General features: G+C 46.9%; 1 protein-coding gene across 4 annotated transcripts in view; it reads right to left on the bottom strand.

The window, feature by feature from the left end:
• Positions 1-3524: 3524 nt before the first annotated feature.
• The window catches only part of EPHB2 (EPH receptor B2), a 126923-nt gene continuing 111481 nt past the window's right edge, over positions 3525-18966 (bottom strand). For 3 of the 4 annotated variants that reach the window (XM_035557582.2, XM_035557584.2, XM_050714895.1), the window contains 9 exons: positions 18343-18451; positions 18052-18119; positions 15617-15739; positions 14966-15213; positions 13728-13943; positions 12005-12154; positions 8605-8798; positions 7772-7927; positions 3525-4956 (listed from right to left, as the gene is read on the bottom strand). In XM_035557582.2, coding sequence (XP_035413475.1) covers positions 4848-4956; positions 7772-7927; positions 8605-8798; positions 12005-12154; positions 13728-13943; positions 14966-15213; positions 15617-15739; positions 18052-18119; positions 18343-18451 — 1373 coding nt within the window. In that variant the 3' untranslated portion in view covers positions 3525-4847. The remainder of the gene's footprint in view (positions 4957-7771; positions 7928-8604; positions 8799-12004; positions 12155-13727; positions 13944-14965; positions 15214-15616; positions 15740-18051; positions 18120-18342; positions 18452-18966) is intronic. The other variant, XM_035557583.2, reaches the window with a different exon arrangement.

Here is an 18966-nt window from a genome sequence, read left to right as displayed (position 1 = left end):
TGGCAGGTTTTTCACGCCGGAGTTACATGAAGGTGTGGCCCTGCTTTCTCCCTAGCCCTGCACAGGATGTGGTGTCGTATGTCTCCCTGCACATGGAAACACAGGTGCACGCTGTCAGCACAAACAAGGTGGCTCTGCTGTACTATGACTGCCATGGAGTTGTGGGATAAAACTCTTTACATTTGAATCATAATACTGAAGTAGTGACTGTATAATTGCTAAACCCTGTGACAGCAGCATTTACCCAGATTACACGGAAGGTTACTGCCAGTGAAAGCTACTGCTTGGTAAAGAGAATGCTATGGAGAGGAGAAGCCAGACTGTAACAAGCAGATCCTCAGCTGCTGCAAGACACAAATCGCCATCAAGTTTGTGAAGGGTAGTCCTGGGATTTTAGGGGTGGTGGTGGTAGAAGATAATTTGTGGAGGGGCAGTGCAGTACATAGTGCCTTGTGTCTGTGTCCCCACAGCTCATGACTTCTGGCAGTGCTCTATCTTGCAAATTCACTTTTCATTTTGCCTGGCTTACAACTTTGCTGCTAATTCCAGGTAAAGGGCTGGTGGCAACTGTTGAAAATGACCCATAAAATATAGCATTGTGGTGATTCTTTTACCTTTCTACTATCCATATATGCTTTGCTTTCTTCACTCTGCTCCCTGATGCTCCATATGATTTGATTTTTATCACTGGCCAACTAATATAGTATTTTCAACTTAATGGCCTGCTCAGCTCTTCTGCTGGATGCCATCACAAGACATGGGTGACCTTCAGCAACAGATGGCAGTGGAAAACAGTGGAGAAGAGTAGGTCTTGGAGCTAGCTTGAAAGGTGGAGGGAAAATGTGAAAATTGCAACAAGGTGCCTGAAAAAAATCTCATTGTGATGATTTTTGTTAAGTATTCACACATGCACATGCACCATAGTATTTCACAGTGTAAATGTCATGTGTCTTCCCCTTGTTACTTGTTCTCCACATGAAGTTGAATTTTGCAGTTAGACTCATATTTCCCAGCAGCACATTTGATACTCATGAAATAAAAACATTATGTCATTTTGGTGACTGCCACCAACTGCAGCATCCACCAGAAGCATTTACAACCAGAGCACTTTACAGGAGCTTGGTTCCTCATCCTCTCTGGAAAGCTGGAAGGATGCAGAAAACTGCAGTGTTTTATGGATCATTTCTATTTTAGGTCCAATTCACCATAAGTCCTTCACAATCAGATACAGACTGATATGATGCCAGCAATGTCTGGTAATCAGATGGAATGTGTTACTCGTTACATGTGATTTTGGTCAGAGGAAGAGATAAACGATGTGCTCTCTCTGTCCTGCAGACAGCTGCCATGGCTTTGGTGCGTTGTGGCACTGAGCTGTATGGTCCCATCCTTCACAGTGGCTTGGGTCTGGTAGGTAGATGTGTATGATGCTAGCCAGTGAGGAGGTTCAGTGCATTAAGAAAAAAACGTCTTCAAATGACCTGAAGTGTCCTTCCAAGCCCTGTCTGATAGTGGCTGGCTCTGAAGGGGGATCCTGCCTGGCCATTGATTATCCCTGGTGTATGCAGGCATGTAACAGAGGGTACAGAGCAGTCAAGAACTGTCTGGGAAAGAAAACTGAAGGGGATTGTGCACTCCTTCCACATGGCTGCCCCACAGGAATTTGCTGGTGAGTTTTCTGGACAGACAGCTCTCCTTGTACTGCAGAGCTCCCTCGTACAAAAAGTAGCTGGCTGGCTGTGGGCAGGCAGCTTGGCACAGCACCACGCTTCCCTCAGCCTGGCCTGCCACCAAACAGCTTCAGACATGCCTTGGGGAAAGACATGCCTTAGGCAACTGACAGCTGTTAATTGTTAAAACAGAGCAGCTATGCTGTGGAAGAGGCACGCCATGAGAGCAGGTCTCACTGCTGCTCCACAGTTCTGTGGGACAGGGTGTGTGGAGAAGAGTTGTTTTTTTTTTCTCTGTGTGCCCTCTGACAACACTGTAGTTTAGTTGGCACCATCAATTTTTTGCATGCTGCTCTTTAAAACTGAGTTTGTTTCATGGTCAGGAACAGCGATTTTTGAAGACACGATTTTTGAACGCAAGGGCATTCGAAGCATCCCTTCAGCTAGATACACACATTAAAACAGACTGGCTATAGGACAGGCAGCCCAAATGTCCAGGCACCACCTGCATACAACATACCTATTGCCCACTCACCCTGAACTCTCTCCACATCAGATTCTGCCCTAAAACAGATAATAGGGTATAACATTGCTGTCAGAAGGCATGCACCGTAGTTGCTGGGAACAGAACACATCCCAAAGCCCCCAGCACACATCTGCTGCTCATGTTCATCTGATGACTACAGATGTACTTTTGGGTGCAAGAGCAGGGAAATACAATATACAAAAGAAAATGCAATCCACCAGAAGAGATCTAAAATTAATAGGAGCTAGGTGGAAAATTCCTTCAGTTAAGGCCCCTGCTGATGAAGCTGTGCACCAAACATTTGGCCAGTGAAAAAGCTAAGCAGAGAAGTAACTCTCACTTGCAGGGAATGGTCTCCTGCCACTCATATGTGCTTCATCATCTGATCTGGTCTGAAAGACGAAAATGATAAGTACTTTACAAATAGCATCATATATTGCAAGCAGTCTAGGGAGATGATATCTGACCACAGAGGTCTAGACAGCTTGGGAGTTTCATCTACAGACTTCCTCTTGGATTCAGCTCCTGGAAAATACAGCAAACCAGCTCCCAGCAAACATGCCTTCAAACACTCCATGCTGCTGAAAATGAGTGAAGAACCCTACGAATGACATGGCAATGGCAGACAAGAGTTTGTAAATGCACGTTATATGGCGAGGAAATGTGTGGAAATATGCTACAAATGGCCAGGGGAAGTTGGGTGGTGCTAGGCATGTTTCAGAAGATATGAGATGGTGCTGAACAGGGATAACTAGTCCAATTATTCTCATATGTATTTCCCCTGCACTTGGCTGGTGGTATTTACACATACCAAAGACCTGTTGAGTAACTAAAGTATTTATTTCAGTTATTTATAAATCCACTGACTGGCCATTCAGCTTCAGCCATGGCATTTTCCTCCAGAGACCTGGGCTACTAGATGAATTTTTTCCTTTGCTCGCCCAGGTTCTCCAAGAGGCAACTGGCTGAGACTGAAGACGGCTCAGTGCCCCCAGTGCATTGTCCAGCGAAGGGACCGCGTGTCCAAAGTGCACAGAGCACATCCACAGAGTTTGGTTACTGTAGCGAAGCATCCACAACCTAGCAGCTAATACAATTCGGGCTCTGAGAAACCGTGTGCTAAGCTCCTCTTAGAGGACCAGGCTTACCCTGCCTTTCTGTGGTACATGCACCGACCCACTTCTGACACTTTTCTAAGCAGTCAGACATCTCCGAGGGGCTCTGGCAGCCAGCTGTGGAGTCACCATCCCCTCCCACAACACATCTATCCGCCCCCGTCTTTCCCTCCCCCCTGTAAAACAAAAACAAAACAAAACAACAACAAAAAACCTTCTGTGATGCTGCTCATCATTGCACCAGCAACCTTGCATTGAGCAGGTGGTCACTTCATCTCGGTGAACAACTGGAAACCCAACAGTTAGAAACATCTGTCAGGCCACAACAAATTGCAAAATAACAAACAAGCAAACATGAGGAAATGTGCATATAAAAAACTTATTCTCCTGGCATATTGTCAATAAGCTGCATTTTTTCCTTCCACAAGGAAAGGATTTAAGTTCTTGAATGATATGATGCTTGGAAATGTCATTTCCTTCTCATTAAAAAAAAAAATAATAAATCCAACCCCAAACTCACAAATTGGTGTTAACAAAGCAAGGTAAAAGGACAATTCTCCCAACAATGACAACCAAAAATAAAGGTACACGTCAGCATTTGTAATCAAAATCTACTACATACTGTACTTGGGAAGTCTTCTGGGAAAAGATCATTGGCATCGAGTGAGGACATCACTAAAAGTCTTGTGCATATGATATGTATGAAACAATGATGCCATTGGAGGGTGGATGGACGGACCCTTAGGAAACTGTCACTCACAAAACTGTTCCATGACAAGAGAAAATAAGAGATGTAAAAAGGACTGGTTTTCCCCATCCCCCACCCCCCACCCAAGTGTTACAGATTCCTTCTCATTTGTCGGAAACAGCCTCTTCTAGTCTCAGTTTACTTGTTTTAAAAAAAAAAAAAAAAAAAAAAAGAATGTCTTCAGCTTTTGAAGAAGTCCAACAATTTCTGAGATGCACTTGGTTCCACAGCACCAGAGAGCTTCAGCTCTGCTCTCTTTCCTCTTTGATTTGCTAACAGGGGCTTTCAGAAAGTACTGCCGGCTGCAGGACATTCCCAGAGCTGCCACTCCATGTGAGAAAGAGAAGTGCTTCTCGGGATCTATCCTCGCATTCATCTTCTTGAAAAAGTCTCATTGCTCCAGAGGTGTCTAGGCCCAGCTGCAGCAACTTTGTGCAAGAGGAAATAGATGAAGCTGCTCTATTCTCTTCCTTTGGAGACTCCTGGTCTTGGAGCCCTTTTCAAGAATGCAATTGCTTTATTATTATTTAAAAATAATTGTCTGTCTGTTTGTTTGTTTTCAAAATAGTTGTCTTTTTTTTTGTTGTTCCCTTTTTCCATTGTTTAAATTCTAGAAGCTCTTGGAGACAATTCATTGTTGATGATAGGGCATTTCTTCCTGTTGTCATGATCCTCAGAGCAGCTGCCTGTCTCTGATCCATGCGGAACACTCAAGAACTAGAGCTCAGACATACAGGGGCAAAGGGGAGCAGGGCCTCAAGGAAGTGGAGCATGAGGACACGTTGATATCAAACCTCCACAGACTGAATTTGGTTCATCTGTGCTCTCATCACCTGGATACTGTTCAGAATTTTCTTCTGGTGTCCTGCTAAAGTGACCCCAACTCGCAGAATATCCCTTTGGGAGGAAAGAAAAAAACACAGCATAAATATCAGAAGAAACTAGAAAGTACATGAGAACAAGCCCATGTATAGCACCCCCTTGGAGTGTGGTGTGTTGGGAGCTGAAGTCTCCAGCCTACATCTGTAACACTCTACAAATGTAATGAACGTATGGCAAAACCTCTGTTCTTTTGTTTTTAGTCTTGCTGGGTAAATCTCCCAATCTTTGCATTTTCTATATAAGTGCAGCAACCCCAGAGTACTGGAAGCCTCAATATAGAGTGTAGAAGCAAATAGTGCATGCTCTGCGCACTATTTAAGTGTTTTTGCCTTTGAAAAGCCTTAGTCTTTCCTGCCCTTGTATCGTTTTGTTTCTTTCTTTGCATGCTTGGATTTTCTCTATTGTTTTGTGAGATAGGAAGTTAAAACCTATTTAAACTTTGCTGGCTATCCAAATTTCAAGAAAACAGTGTCTCATGGCAATGCAGCTCCATTTACCTGATGAGCTACTTCTGCAAAGACCAGAGCTGAGCTCAGGGGGACGATCACCTCCCTGGTCCTGCTGGCTGCACTATTCCTGACACAACCAGGATGCTGTCGGCCTTCTTGGCCACCTGGGCACACTGCTGGCTCGTGTTCAGGTGAGCATCGACCAACACACCCAGATCCTTTTCCTCTGCACAGCTTTCCAGCCACTGCCCCAAGCCTGTAGCACTGCATGGGGTTGCTGTGCCCCAGGTGCAGGACCCGGCACTTGGCCATGTTGAACCTCATCCCTTCGGCCTCTGCCCATCGACCCATCCTGCCCAGGTCCCTCTGCAGGGCCTTCCTGCCCTCCGGCACATCGACACGTCCCCCCAGCTTGGTGTCGTCTGCAAACTTACTGAGGGTGCACTCAATTCCCTCATCCAAGTCATCAATAAAGATATTAACGAGGATGGGCCCCAACACCGACCCCTGGGGAACACCACTGGTGACCAGCTGGATTTCACCCCGTTCACCACCACTCTCTGGGCCCGGCCGCCCAGCCAGTTTGTAACCCAGCAGAGTGTGCCTGTCCCAGCCATGGGCTGCCAGCTTCTCCAGGAGAATGCTGTGGGAAACTATGTCAAAAGGTTTTGCTGAAGTCTAGGCAGACTACGTCAACAGCCTTTCCCTCACCCACCAGGCGGGTCACCTGGTCACAGGAGGAGATGAGGTTGGTCAGGCAGGACTTGCCTTTCCTGAACCCGTGCTGGCTGGGCCTGATCCCTCGACTGTACCGCATACGTTGCACGATTGCATTCAAGATGACCTGTTCCATCACCTTTCCTGGCACTGAGGTCAGGCTGACAGGCCTGTAGTTTCCTGGATCCTCCTTACGACCCTACTTATAGATGGGCGTCACGTTAGCAAGTCTCCAGTCATCAGGGACCTCTCTGGATGACCATGACCGCTGATAGATGGGAATGATGATGGAAAGCAGCCCAACAATCACATCTGCAAGCTCCCTCTGCACCCTCAGCTGTATCCCATCTGGCCCCATGGACTTGTGACAGTCCAGGTGGAACAGCTTGAACTCTAATCATCTCTATTATTATGTCCAGCCAAGCAGGTGAGAAATGTGGAAGAGATATGGGAAGGAGCTGAGGGTCCCCTTTTGATTGTGTTGAAGGCACATGGTAGGGACTTGGAAGATATTGTGAAGGACATGGCTAGGTACTGGGAGAAATAGCATTAATGGACACTGATCGTGTCCATGAAGGATGCAGACTTCATTAGCTGGGCTGCCTGCAATATATCTATTAGATATATCACAAATAGAACCCACAAGATTCAGCAGAGTTGGGCTGTGGTGTGGGTGTGATGTCCTAGTTTGATCAAAGTTCTTCAGATTTTATGGGCCCTCTTGTACAAACATAGCCTATAGTATGCCAAAACCATCCCCAGGGCCTTGGGGCTGTACCATGGATACACTGAAACAGTCAGAATTGCCATGTGAATTTCCTGGCAGGAAATAAGAACAGAAAGCCAAAAAAAGATCAGTTTGGCTATTTCTGTGAATGGATTCTGATTGAGTGGTAGTTTTAAAGTGTGAAAATAGGCACCAAATCCAATAAACATTCCAAGTTACTATGCACAGAGACATCGTAGCACTTACAGATGCCTTTAATGCTTGGCGCTTTCTCAGGAAGGATTTCTAAACCTAACTGCAACCAACTACAGATCTTCCCCAGAGGCACCAAAGCCCCACTTAATCCCAAGAGTTTTCAAAAACCACCACAACTGGATTTCAACTGCCTGCTCTCTCTGAAGAACTTGCTAAAATTTTGCCACTGAGGAAAGTTTGAGTGGATACAAGACAATTTAGACCAAAGTGAAACCATATGAAATTTCAGAGGCTTTTCCTAAGTAGAAATTTGTTTGCAGTGTGTTTGTTTTCATTGCCAATAAGCCAAACATGCAAGAGGATAGTGGAGTCTTAAAATGCTCTCCAGTAGCTGCAGAACTGCCTGATGCCAGCCTGAAATCTCCATTTGTTCCGTGTGGGGGTTTTGGAGACCCTCATTATTGTTTTCATTTTCACGATGGTGACATGCAGTGTGGAAATGAATTCTGCAGATACAGAGCAACACACACAGTCTGGACACAAGACAGTGTGTAGAACACAGACATTTCTGCACAAACAGAATAGACGAAAAGTGGGTCCACAAGGTAAAAAATTCGATAAAAGTAAAACTACATCACATAAAAATAATAATAATAATAAAAAAAAATCTATTAATGGCCAATTGTTGTTAAACTACTGAGACTTTTCCTTGTGCTTTGGGACTTGAAGCCTGGGCACTTACTCTACACTCATCTGCGATACTATGTCAAAGGTGGTGAAGCCAGCACTGGCAAAGCTCTCTTTGTACTGGCTCATCTTGATGGCATCCAGCCACTCATCCACAGTGTTGAAGCTGGTATAATCTGGGATTGTGCGGTCAAGTAGAGGGAGATTAATCCTGAAACACAAAAATAGAGACCGATCAAAACAAGCAATGATAAGCACGTGTACTTCTGTACCCTCCATCAGCTAGAAGGATGTTGACCAGCATCATTCATAGTGCCTGCACTGCATTAAGCAGTACCACCCACGCTATCCAGCTGAAGCAACGACTGTGCAGAACACTAGCGAAGTCTGTTTCTGGATCAGTTTGTAAAGAAAAGGATGGAGCTATCAAAGACCATGGGATACAACTCTCAAATCGTGGCTGCACGAGGGGGGGAAATGCACTCCCAGAATTGCACCAGTGCTTCCCATAAATTGCTGCAGTCCTCACCTCCATTCTTGGGAAACATCATACGGTTTGATGAGGCCTTACTTGCCTCCACTGCATGCAAGACTGGGCTACCAGAGCATCCATACCCATCCATCAATCACATGTACATGAAACCATGATGCTCCTCTAACTGTGCAGAGGACCTTGTCCAATTCAATGAGCTCTCTGTGTTCCCAGAAATCTAAGCTGGCCAGAGAGAGACAAGAGTGACTTTGACATCCTCCCGTAAAGGACCAAACTACACAGGTCAAGCAGCCTCTACAACAGCTAGCTCAGAGAGATGCAGGGATAGTGCCCACCAGGCCACAAAGGATGGTAGATCTGCAAATAGAAGCCAAAAGACAAGATAGGATGCATACCCAGAGGAGAGAGGTGCCATGGCTTTCAGGCTATTAGGATTTCGGATCATTTTATCTAAAGTGTTGACAATTTGCCCAAATTTGGGTCTGTGGTTTCGGTCCTTCTGCCAACAGTCAAGCATTAGCTGATGCAGGGCATTTGGACAATCCATAGGGGGTGGCAGCCGGTAGTCCTGCTCAATAGCATTTATTACCTGTGACAAGAGAAAAAGAGATCAATACAGTGGCAATAACGTCTTCATCCCTGAATGGAGGAGGTGGCCAAAAGGCACTTATTTAATTCATAATGTTCCTTTTCTCAGCTCCTGAGGGTGACTGTCATGGCCAATCATAGTGCAACAGGGCTGCTCTGCCCACACTTACTGTAGCCTATTTCAGCAAACTACTCTTGTAGCAACACAGTACCCTCTAACTCCCAGCCCTCCTCATGTCATCTCATCCTCTAAGGTGACGCCAGCATTGATCAGCCAACACTGATAAAGGTCCTTGATCGATGTTTGTAGTACACCATGCCCATTGATTTCATAATCTCAGAAAAGATAGTATTGCCATTACCTTGGCAAAGATTTGTGAGCCTCTGGCTGCAGGCATGAGAAAGGCCAGTCAGAGAGAAGAGTTCATGTTCTTGTCTGGGTGGACACTCTGTGGCCAAGCACCATGTTTACATCAGGGTACACCACAGCACACCAGAGTAACTCACAGGGAGAACAACCCCATCTAGGTAAGGGGCTGCTCTTAAGTGAGTTACAGACCAGGGAAGCCGTCCCTATTTTCCTTCCTCCACTGCTGCTTTCTACTCATGCATACACTCCAACCCTTCCAGGCAGAAGTGTCATATCACTGGGCTGAGTGCACTGAACCAGCAATGAGAGCTGGATCTCTCTATAGACCTTTGTGCAATAGACTGGAGCGCAGTTTCAGCCACACAGGTGAGTAGGACAGACACTTGGGTCAGCAGAGCCACATGCAGAAGAACTTTGCTATGGCATGCAGGGAAAGGTTGGAGCACATCTTGCCTAAGCCAAGCTACAGCTCTGTGGGCCAACACAAGAAGGTTTTGCCTGCTGCTTGTCTGATCTTTCCTACAGGACCTGGGAAAATACATGGTCTTGCCATGTTCAGTGGAAATAGCACATGCACAAGATTAGAGGATCTTCTTCAAGAGGAACTCCAGCTCCCTATTCTGCACGCATAGCCCAAAACCTCCCCTGGGTGATCAAGGAAGACAGAGGTTCATGGTTTCTTCCAGGGGCATATGTTCTCTTGACAGAGGCATGTGACAGGCCTGCAACTCTCTTCCCTCCTGGCTTTATGCATCATATGGTCATACACACAGAACAGGCATTGAAAGAAGAGTAGAAACCTTGTACATTAGAAACAGGCTTTTTCATGGCAACAAAAAACAGAAGCAAGGATAAAAACCAGAACTGAGGATATTGCAGTAACTGAAATCAGGGACAACACTTTGAAATGACAAACTCTCCATGGGGATGATAAAAAAGGGGAAAGAACTGAAAGAACCCCAACAGGGCTGGTAGAATGACCTTGACGTCTCTATCTAGTCTCACTACTTGATCAGGGCTGCTACAGCTTTGTTCAGATATGTCTTGCACACTACTAAGGACGGAAATCTCCTTACTTGCCTGGTGAGCTACCCCAAGGCTGTAATGCCTGCCTGTGGAAGGACAGTTATATTCATACAGGGAAGGACAGTCATATCCATACAGCAGTATGAATACATTGTTGAGCAGGAAGGCTGCATAGAGAAAGTGGAGGATACTGCAGATGGGAGCAGGGAAGGGGTGATACTGAGAGTGCTGTGGCAGTAGAAAGCTGCCACTCCAAGAGAGGGTAAGTGGAAGATCCGTGGCAGGCAGTCTGGGGTGAGAAGTGGGGTATATTGAAGGGTTGAAGATCGATTGTGGCTTCAGGAAGAGGATATAGTAGAGTGCTCCAAACATTGTGCTTAGCCAGGATGCTGGGCAGGCTGATCCAAGACAGCTTGGGGCTGGCACTGCTGCTGTCCACATGTGCCAGATGGAATGAGTCCTTCTGCCTCTCCTTCCTCCAAGAGGCAGCGCTGTCTGGATAAGAAGGTGACCCACTGGGCCTGTGAAGGCCTAACCTGAGAAATCACTGCTGTGGTTTGTGAAGCTCTTGGCTCCCATTCAGGGACTCTCCTGAGTGGTGCAAGCTGTCCCCTCTCCCAGCTCTCTCTCTGGATGGTGGATCCATCCGAGACAGGAGGGGAGGGAGAGCAGGGGAGAGGAGCTCTGGGGAGATGCAGACATCAAGCACTTGGCTCTGGCATTGAATGAATAATTTCCCAAGAAACCTCCTGCCTTGCAGCCAGAAGACACATCCCGCAAGAGGGCACAGGCTGCACTCTCTATTCTCTCTCCTGCCTCCCCAGGCACTCACACCCTAGGGTCAGGAGGCTAAACTACAGTGAGTATGTGCCATGTGCTAACGCGCAGGGCGCACCAGCAGCAATTAAGTGGTGACAGCCTCTGGGGCACGATGCTCTGTGGCACAAGCAGGGGGAGAAGAGGCTGGGGAGGCCTCCAGGAGGGGACAGCAGAGTGCTGAGAATACAGAGGGATACCAGGGTAGGGAGAAGAGCAGTAACATTTGTCTGCAGTAAATGCTTGAAACTGCAAGTGATAATGAAACCCGAATGTGAATGGGAAGGAAATTGGCATTTCTGAGAAGGGCATAACTTCTAACACCCTTCTTCGTGGCTAGAGAATTGATACAAAAAACTTTTCAAGTATGCCAGGGGCTGGGACAAGGCCATGTACAGCCAAAGGTGCTAAAATATCATCTGCTTCAGGCATTAGGGACTCACTTGAGCACCACGAAATTGAGGAATTTGCCCTTCTCTGAAGAAACCTGACATGGTCTGAATGGAGTTGTATGGACCTGAAAAATGTCTAATTTGCCATTCAGGTGGGAGGAGTTGTGAAACCAGGTGGGAGCTTGGGTCTTACTCTCTTTTCCTGTAAGGCAGGGAAGCCTACAGATTCAAGAGTCCACAGATGGATGGACTTGGAGGTGCTTCAGGAGCTCTCATGTCAGTGGAAACTTTTATTTTTTTAACTGTCTCCTCCCTTTCCTCCCAGGTATCTGTCTGCCATAACTGAGGTTGTTCACATTAATCTGATCCTACTGCAGTAGGTTTTATACAGTCTCTAACCTCTGCAACAGCAGCACAATGGGACCAGAACAAAGGTCAAAGTAAATCCCACTATTTCTTCCAAAGGTGTTGACCTTGGACACATCTCCCATAACAGGTAAGGCTCTGGACATGCCATCAGCTGAGTCTAGATATAACCATGCTTTGGCCTTGCAATCTGCTCCTGATTTCAGTATTCCTACTCCTTGTTTCTTAAGAACTCACATCTTGGTTGGTCATATCCCAGTAAGGCCGCTCGCCATACGACATCACCTCCCACATGACTATTCCATAGCTCCACACATCACTAGCTGATGTGAATTTTCGGTATTGAATTGCCTCAGGTGCTGTCCACCGTATTGGGATCTTCCCACCCTGCAGGAAAAAAAAAGAAAAAAGAGAGAGAGAGGACGGTAGCAGAAAAAGAAAGAACAATTGAAAAAGATGTGTCCAAAATATTTTCATCCAACTGGTGAAATCCTGGAAGGAAGAGACCTCAGGACTATGCCTAACACTAAATCAGGATGGCCATGCCTTTGTCTAACCAGGTCCTGGCAACCTTCAAGGATGATGATCTCCCCCAGTTTGTCTGGTGATCTGTTGCAGGACTGTACCACACCCTCTTGGGGAAGAAGCTTTTCCTATTATTCAACTTGAACATCCCAAGCTACATTTTTGTCTGTTGCCCCATATGATATCATCTGGTAGCACTGCAAAGAGTTTGACTCTGTCTTCTTCATAACTGCTCTTCAAGTACTGCAGGTCACCTTTAGGCATCCATTCAGCCTCCTTTTCATCATATTAAATAAGCCCTGCTCCTTCCATCTGCCTACTGCTGTACAGTTATCTTCATCATGCCAAAATGCCCATTGTGCTGGTAGAGTCTTTTGTAGAAAAATGAATGACTATGAAATTAGAAAAATTCAAACTGTTTCCCTTTGAATCTCCCTCCATCATTTTGCTGTCACCTAGCTACCTCAGGAGCAGAATAAAAGGAATTAAAACTTTAGCTTTTAGGTATTCAAGCACTGTTAAAATTCAAAAGAGCTATGCCAGACATCTCATCACTAGCAGCTTCAAAAGACTGGTGAGATATGATTTCCTACAGATCATGCCCCAGCTATATCAACACTCATTTCCAAGAAGTCCTATCATAGGCATTGCATTGGAGTGATGCTCTAATGCCTCTGCAAAAAAAAATATGGTACGTGGGAAAACTACTGGCTGCAGTCTTACTGAACATGAAAGTCTTCAAATAAGTCCTTGGTCCTGGTACACATTTTGTATTCCAAGACAGGCCATCAGTCCTCAGTGGCACTTGTGTCACTGGTATTGTGGTGTTCCTGGGAAGCTGTTACGTGATCATGAAGCCATTTTTAAAATTATTTCTCCCTATAATTTTGAAAGATTTTCTGTGAGATCAGTGTCTAATACTGCACGGCTTTGCCCAGCAAGCATTCACACTTCAGTCTGTCATTTCTGGGGCTGAGCCCATGACATGACATGAAAAACGATCATGGCTTCCCAGACAGCAGGACAGCACAGTTGGACAGTAATGGTAAAAATACAGAGACTTGCTGCCCTAGCAACAAATCTGTCAGGGTGGCATCTTGCAGGACCCCAAGCTGGGCCACACTGGAATGGGATATTTCATTATCCACATCTAAAGGCTTTATCAGAGACATGCATGTGTTTGCAGACATGTTTGGAAGAAGGTTCAGTTATCCATAGACATGACTACAGAGCCCATCAACAGCCACTGGAATGACAACTGGCAAGAGAAAATCTTCCTTGGTTAATTTAATTTATCTTTGCCATCTGGCACGTTATGCCTATTGTTGGCACCCTGAGAAAAGTCTTCTCAATGTCAACAGGAGACCTCCCCTTCCTCTCTTTCCCTAACTCTTTCCTTCCCCACCCATCCCTCCCGCTCTAAAAGCAGCCTTACCAGGGCACTGGTGTAGGTGGGATCAGAAGTGTCATCCTCCAGAAAACGGGACAGGCCGAAGTCAGACACCTTGCAGACCAGGTTGCTGTTCACCAGGATGTTGCGGGCAGCCAGGTCCCGGTGCACGTAGTTCATATCGGCCAGGTACTTCATGCCTGCTGCGATACCCCGCAGCATGCCCACCAGCTGGATCACTGTGAACTGCCCATCATTTTGCTTAGGGGAAAAGAAAAGAGTCTGCATGAGAGGAACAATTCACAGCCTGCCAGGAAAACAGACAGTAGCCTTTGTTTATACCACATTATGACACAGCTATACCACAAACACCGTTAAGTCCCTTCTCAAAGTAAGAGTGTGGAGAGTCAAGAGCTCACGGGGGCTGGAAGTCACCCTCACATGTCCTACAAGCATCACTGCCAATGGCTGTTGTCTGATCTCTGCCACACCTTGCACAGGAGGGTTCAGAAGAGGCAATCTATTCCTATCAGGTGAATTCAACATCCAGTCAACACAGTGATTTATTCATTTCAGACTCAAACGTGTAAATATTTAGACAAAGCAGCTGGAGTTGAAGCCCTGCTGTGTAAAAGATCTGGCAGAACTCACCTCCATGTCCACAGAGGCAGAGTTTGTAAATGCATCTGTGGGCATGCATACATGTAGGCACAGCTGCATGTGTTCTGTCCCCAGCCGTACATCTACCAATGTGCTGCATTTTGTCATACTGTAACACATAACCTGATCCACCCACATTCACACCCTGGGAACAATATGCATTTTTATTAATAACTGGAGTAATTCTTGTTTTGTGGCCTGGTTACAAAGGCCTTTGGGCATGCATTTTTGTTCGGGTACACCTCACCCCTCACAAATCACAAAACAGCTCAGCTGTTTCCTCAGGGCGATGCTGTGTAAGATGCGCAGAAAGGTCTGAAAGGCTAGATTGCCTGCGGAAGGGCCACCAGGCTCCAACATGCTCCACGTGCCTTTTGTATGTGCCTTTATGTAACAGCCCTCTGAAACTGAGTGGCACTTCTCTAGTACAAGTGAACAAACACATGTAATGTGACAGCTCTTGTGCCACTTCTTTTCCTGAGACCACAGACCTCTGCAGCATGCAGCAGCTGCCCCAGTGCCAGCGGTTGCTGGGCATAGTTATAGTGGCACAGGAAAAGGACCCCCCACTCCAGGCCTCCTCTGGCTCTTCTCCGGGCCCGCATGCTCCTGGAATCTCATACCCTCAAGAAGGAGTCCAGTGAGCCATTCTCCATGAACTCAGTAATGATCATGACTGGTGAACTCTTGGTTACTACCCCCTCCAGGTGGATGACGTTGGGGTGGTCAAACTGCCCCATGATGCTGGCCTCGCTCAGAAAATCCCGTCTCTGCTTCTCTGTGTAGCCAGACTTCAGCGTCTTGATGGCCACGAAGATCTCTCTTTTGCCGGGAAGCTTGAGATGCCCACTGCACACCTCACCAAACTCCCCTGTGAACAGAGAGAAACAGGTAGCGCTTGTTGGCCTTTCAGATCTCTGCCTTCCTCCCTGAGGGACCCCATTCCTGAGGGACCCCGCGAGGCACACCCCTGAGCTGACCACTGCTTTGGCTTTCCTCCCTCGTGCCACAGCAAAGGCCTCCTTCCTTCAGGTGAACCCATCCTTTGGTAAGGAGTGGTGGACACTGTGCACACACAGGAATTCCTTGTCTCCAGCACTGGGTGTCCTCCAGAGACCACCATGTGGTGCTAGTCCAGGCAGGCTGGGGCTAAGTATAAGACCTTACTTAGAGTAGCTTTCCCACTAAATGTAAGGCTAAATCCTCACCAAAGTCTGAGACCACAAAGGAGACTGTGCAGCTGAGGGCCAGCCAGACATTCACAGTTTACCTACCTGCCCCAATCACTTGCTCAATTTTCACACACGAGATATCGATTTCTTTTGCAAATTCCCTGACAGCCTCATTGGGATCTTCGTAGGTAAATGGATCAATATAAATCTTCATCCCTGGAGTCACTGCATAAAGGTGAGGGAGAGAGTCAGACAGACAGGCACAAATGGACAAACGGCTGGCATCAAGGACAAGAGAAACCTATTTGTTTGTGTACATGGGGTTGTGTGCACACAACTGTAGGCACATGAATGCATGTACAGGCATGTGTGGACAAGTTTGTGTGTGTGTGTGCATGCGTATGTGTGTTTCTGTGCACAAAGACACACGTCCATGAGGTGGACCAAAATGCTGTTGATGATGAGGGTCTTTTTTTTTAACCTCAGGAAGTTGCACAATCAAGGGTGTGAAGCAGACACAGCAAAAAAGTTTGAGAAAGAACATGCAGAGCCAGGTTTGCACAGGCCTGGCTTCTAATAAACATTGGGCCCACAGTTGGCACACAACAGGGAGCTATTGGCCTTTCTATACTCACTTTGCTGGGCTCTGGCCAGCCCCCAGATTGGGAGTCCTGTAGAGAAGAGACCACAACTCACTAAATAAGGAGCCCAGCACAGAACCAGAGGCACAGCTCCCAGGTCCACATGTAGGATGCTGGTCAGACCCATTCAGGCAAGCTGCTGCAGTATAAAGGCTTACAGACTCGCTGTGCCTTGGCAATCTGCTAACCATAAGCTGTAGCCTTTCTGCAGCAGTCACTGCTGGGAATCTGAGGAGGGACTATGCCTTGGATTGGTGTCTTGAATGACGATATGGCTAAAATGCACCCCAGGCCTGTTAACAGTTCATCTGGTGGCATCTAGCCTATTCCAACAGTTGTGAAGGCACAGCTATTAATGCCATCCCAGCCTGAAGCTGTCATGTTACACACCAGACCCTGGGAGAAAGTGTGAATGTATGTTTACACATGCAGCAAGGACTGACAAACAACTGAGAGTTGCATTTACATAATCTTTCTTGAAGAGTGTCATTTTTACTGGTAAGTTATAGCAATGCAGCCAGAGCACTGCTGTTCAGGCACAGAGCTGCAGTTCAGTACCCTGCCTTTCGGAACATATTTCCAAGGTAAATGCAGAAACACCAGTGAGTCCTGTGCAGAAACATTACTGATTTTCTACACGCAAAACCATTTTCTGAATAAGGCCCAGGTCTGTACAGGAACAAGGTATAAAAAGGACAGAAATCCTGAAGCTGCAAGTATAATATAATGTAAATGATAACAGAGATATGAACAAAGCAGAATTTCAGTGATCTCTAGTGAGGGAGGAAAAAGACATTGGAGAGGGCATGCAGCCAGGGGTTGATAAGGAGAATGAGGGTGAGGCAGGCTGCATAGTGAGGTTGAAAGCAGGAATGCTGGGTGTGAGGGAGTGTCTTGCAGTGCATGGGTATATCAGAAGTGGCAGGCTGCAAGAAAGGGCATGTTTTGTATTGCATCTATTATAGATATAGATATATAACATTACAGAGATAAAAATACCTATTATATAGTTAGATACAATGCATAACATGGCGCATATATATATATATGTGAAAATATAGTTAGATAAATCATATCTACTAGGATTCTGGAAGCACTGGGATGGGCTATGGCAAAGGCACCATGAAGGACAGTGGTCCACAGCATGTAGGCAAGCTGGGGAAGGGGTCTCTCTGCTGCCCACAAACTGGGAAAAGCTCAGGAATCTGAGCAGCAAGATAGGGTGTGTTGGGAGGGGCTGCACAGCAGAAGAGTGTGAGGTTTCAGGAGCACACAGGAGGGTTTGTGTTTGATGTTGCAGCGGTCTGTAGAGCACGCACGGGTGCCCACTTCATGGTCAGCACCCAAAAGCACACAGGTCTGGAGAACATGAACTTTACTAAGCAGGGCAGAGACCTAGACCGCAGGGAACAGATGAGGAGATCTAGATGATGCAAGTGGGGATCCAGGCTATGAATGTCAGTCTGAGCTTTGCTTCTGGGGGATGCAATATGGTGGTTCAGAGATGCACACAGCATGCTACAGAACGTGTCTAGGAAGGGCATAGGGAACCAGAGGCAGTATTCAGCAGATGCATACTGAGATGAGGAGAAGAAGGGAGGGCAAGCAGACATAAGCCAAAGACACATAATGCAGTCCAGATCTGTCCAGTGGCTTCCTGAAGAAGCTCCACCTTGTTAGACCCCAAGGGCAGAAGCTTTCTTAGGGCAAGGATCAAAGGATCTGGCCATGTTTGTTGGAGCCCTCGCCAGCACAGAGGTTCTCTTGTCGTCACATGCACACGTGCCTGGCTAGAGACCCTGAGCCCTTCCCGCACAACGCAAGGAATGAGTGAACAGGAACACAAACCCAAGAGAGAGCGGACCCCCAGGCCTGGTGGGGGACCACGGTACGTACTGTGGCCACTGGTATAGTGCTGCAGCTTGTCAGTGTACTCGGAATCGGCACGTTCAAAGCCCCGTCTTCTGGAAAGAAAGGGATTCCTAAGCACCGTGCACAGATTGATCGAAGCTGAGAAATGTGCTGTGGGGGCATCTTTTCCCTTCCTGTTTCCATCATCCCCACTTCTACCCCTGCCACCCTTCCTCTCTAATTGCTGTCCCCTTGCACAGCCCCAGCACAGCGGGCCTCTTGGTACCCAGCCCTGAGGCTCATGCGAGCTCAGGTAGTGCACTCAGACTGACCTACCTATTGCACACAATAATGATGATGACTACAGCAATGAGGAACACCAGTCCTGCTGCAGAGGAGCCGATGATGAGCGGCAGCTTCTCCTGGACACTAGTCTGGTACTCAGCTGACATGCAAGGAAGAAAGAATGCGTTACTGCACTGGTTACAGGGTGGGTAGACGCTAATATATTCATCAGGGCCAGAGCCTAGGTCTGAGCAATGGCCTGTATTTGCATGGCTATTGCTAACTTGTTTCTTGGCATGGATTTTTTCTGTGCTAGCTAGCCCTGTCCCAAGCATGACTCAAGTTGGCTGTGACAGGGATGCTCCCCAGCAGGAAGGCAGGATGGAGTTATCCTTTTTGGGTGGGAAAGTCAGTCCCATGGAAGCATGCTGTGCCTTGCTACTTGGCCTCAGGGCCAGAAAACTGGCTTGACTTGTCTTATTTAGCTGCACAAATTTGGCAAGTAGAGATCCAAAGCTGTATTTGTCATAAACATCTCTGCAGGTGAACGTCATAAATTTTGTTCCCTCTAAATCCAACTGAATGGACAAGTTGTCACGCCAGAAAAGCATGGCAGAAATTGGCCTAGACTGTATGATTCCCTGCATGGACCACCAAGCACCCATGTCCCTCGCC

This window comes from Cygnus atratus, chromosome 21, assembly GCF_013377495.2.
Source record: "Cygnus atratus isolate AKBS03 ecotype Queensland, Australia chromosome 21, CAtr_DNAZoo_HiC_assembly, whole genome shotgun sequence".
Lineage (NCBI taxonomy): Eukaryota > Metazoa > Chordata > Aves > Anseriformes > Anatidae > Cygnus > Cygnus atratus.
This window is presented reverse-complemented; position numbering and strand designations above follow the sequence as displayed.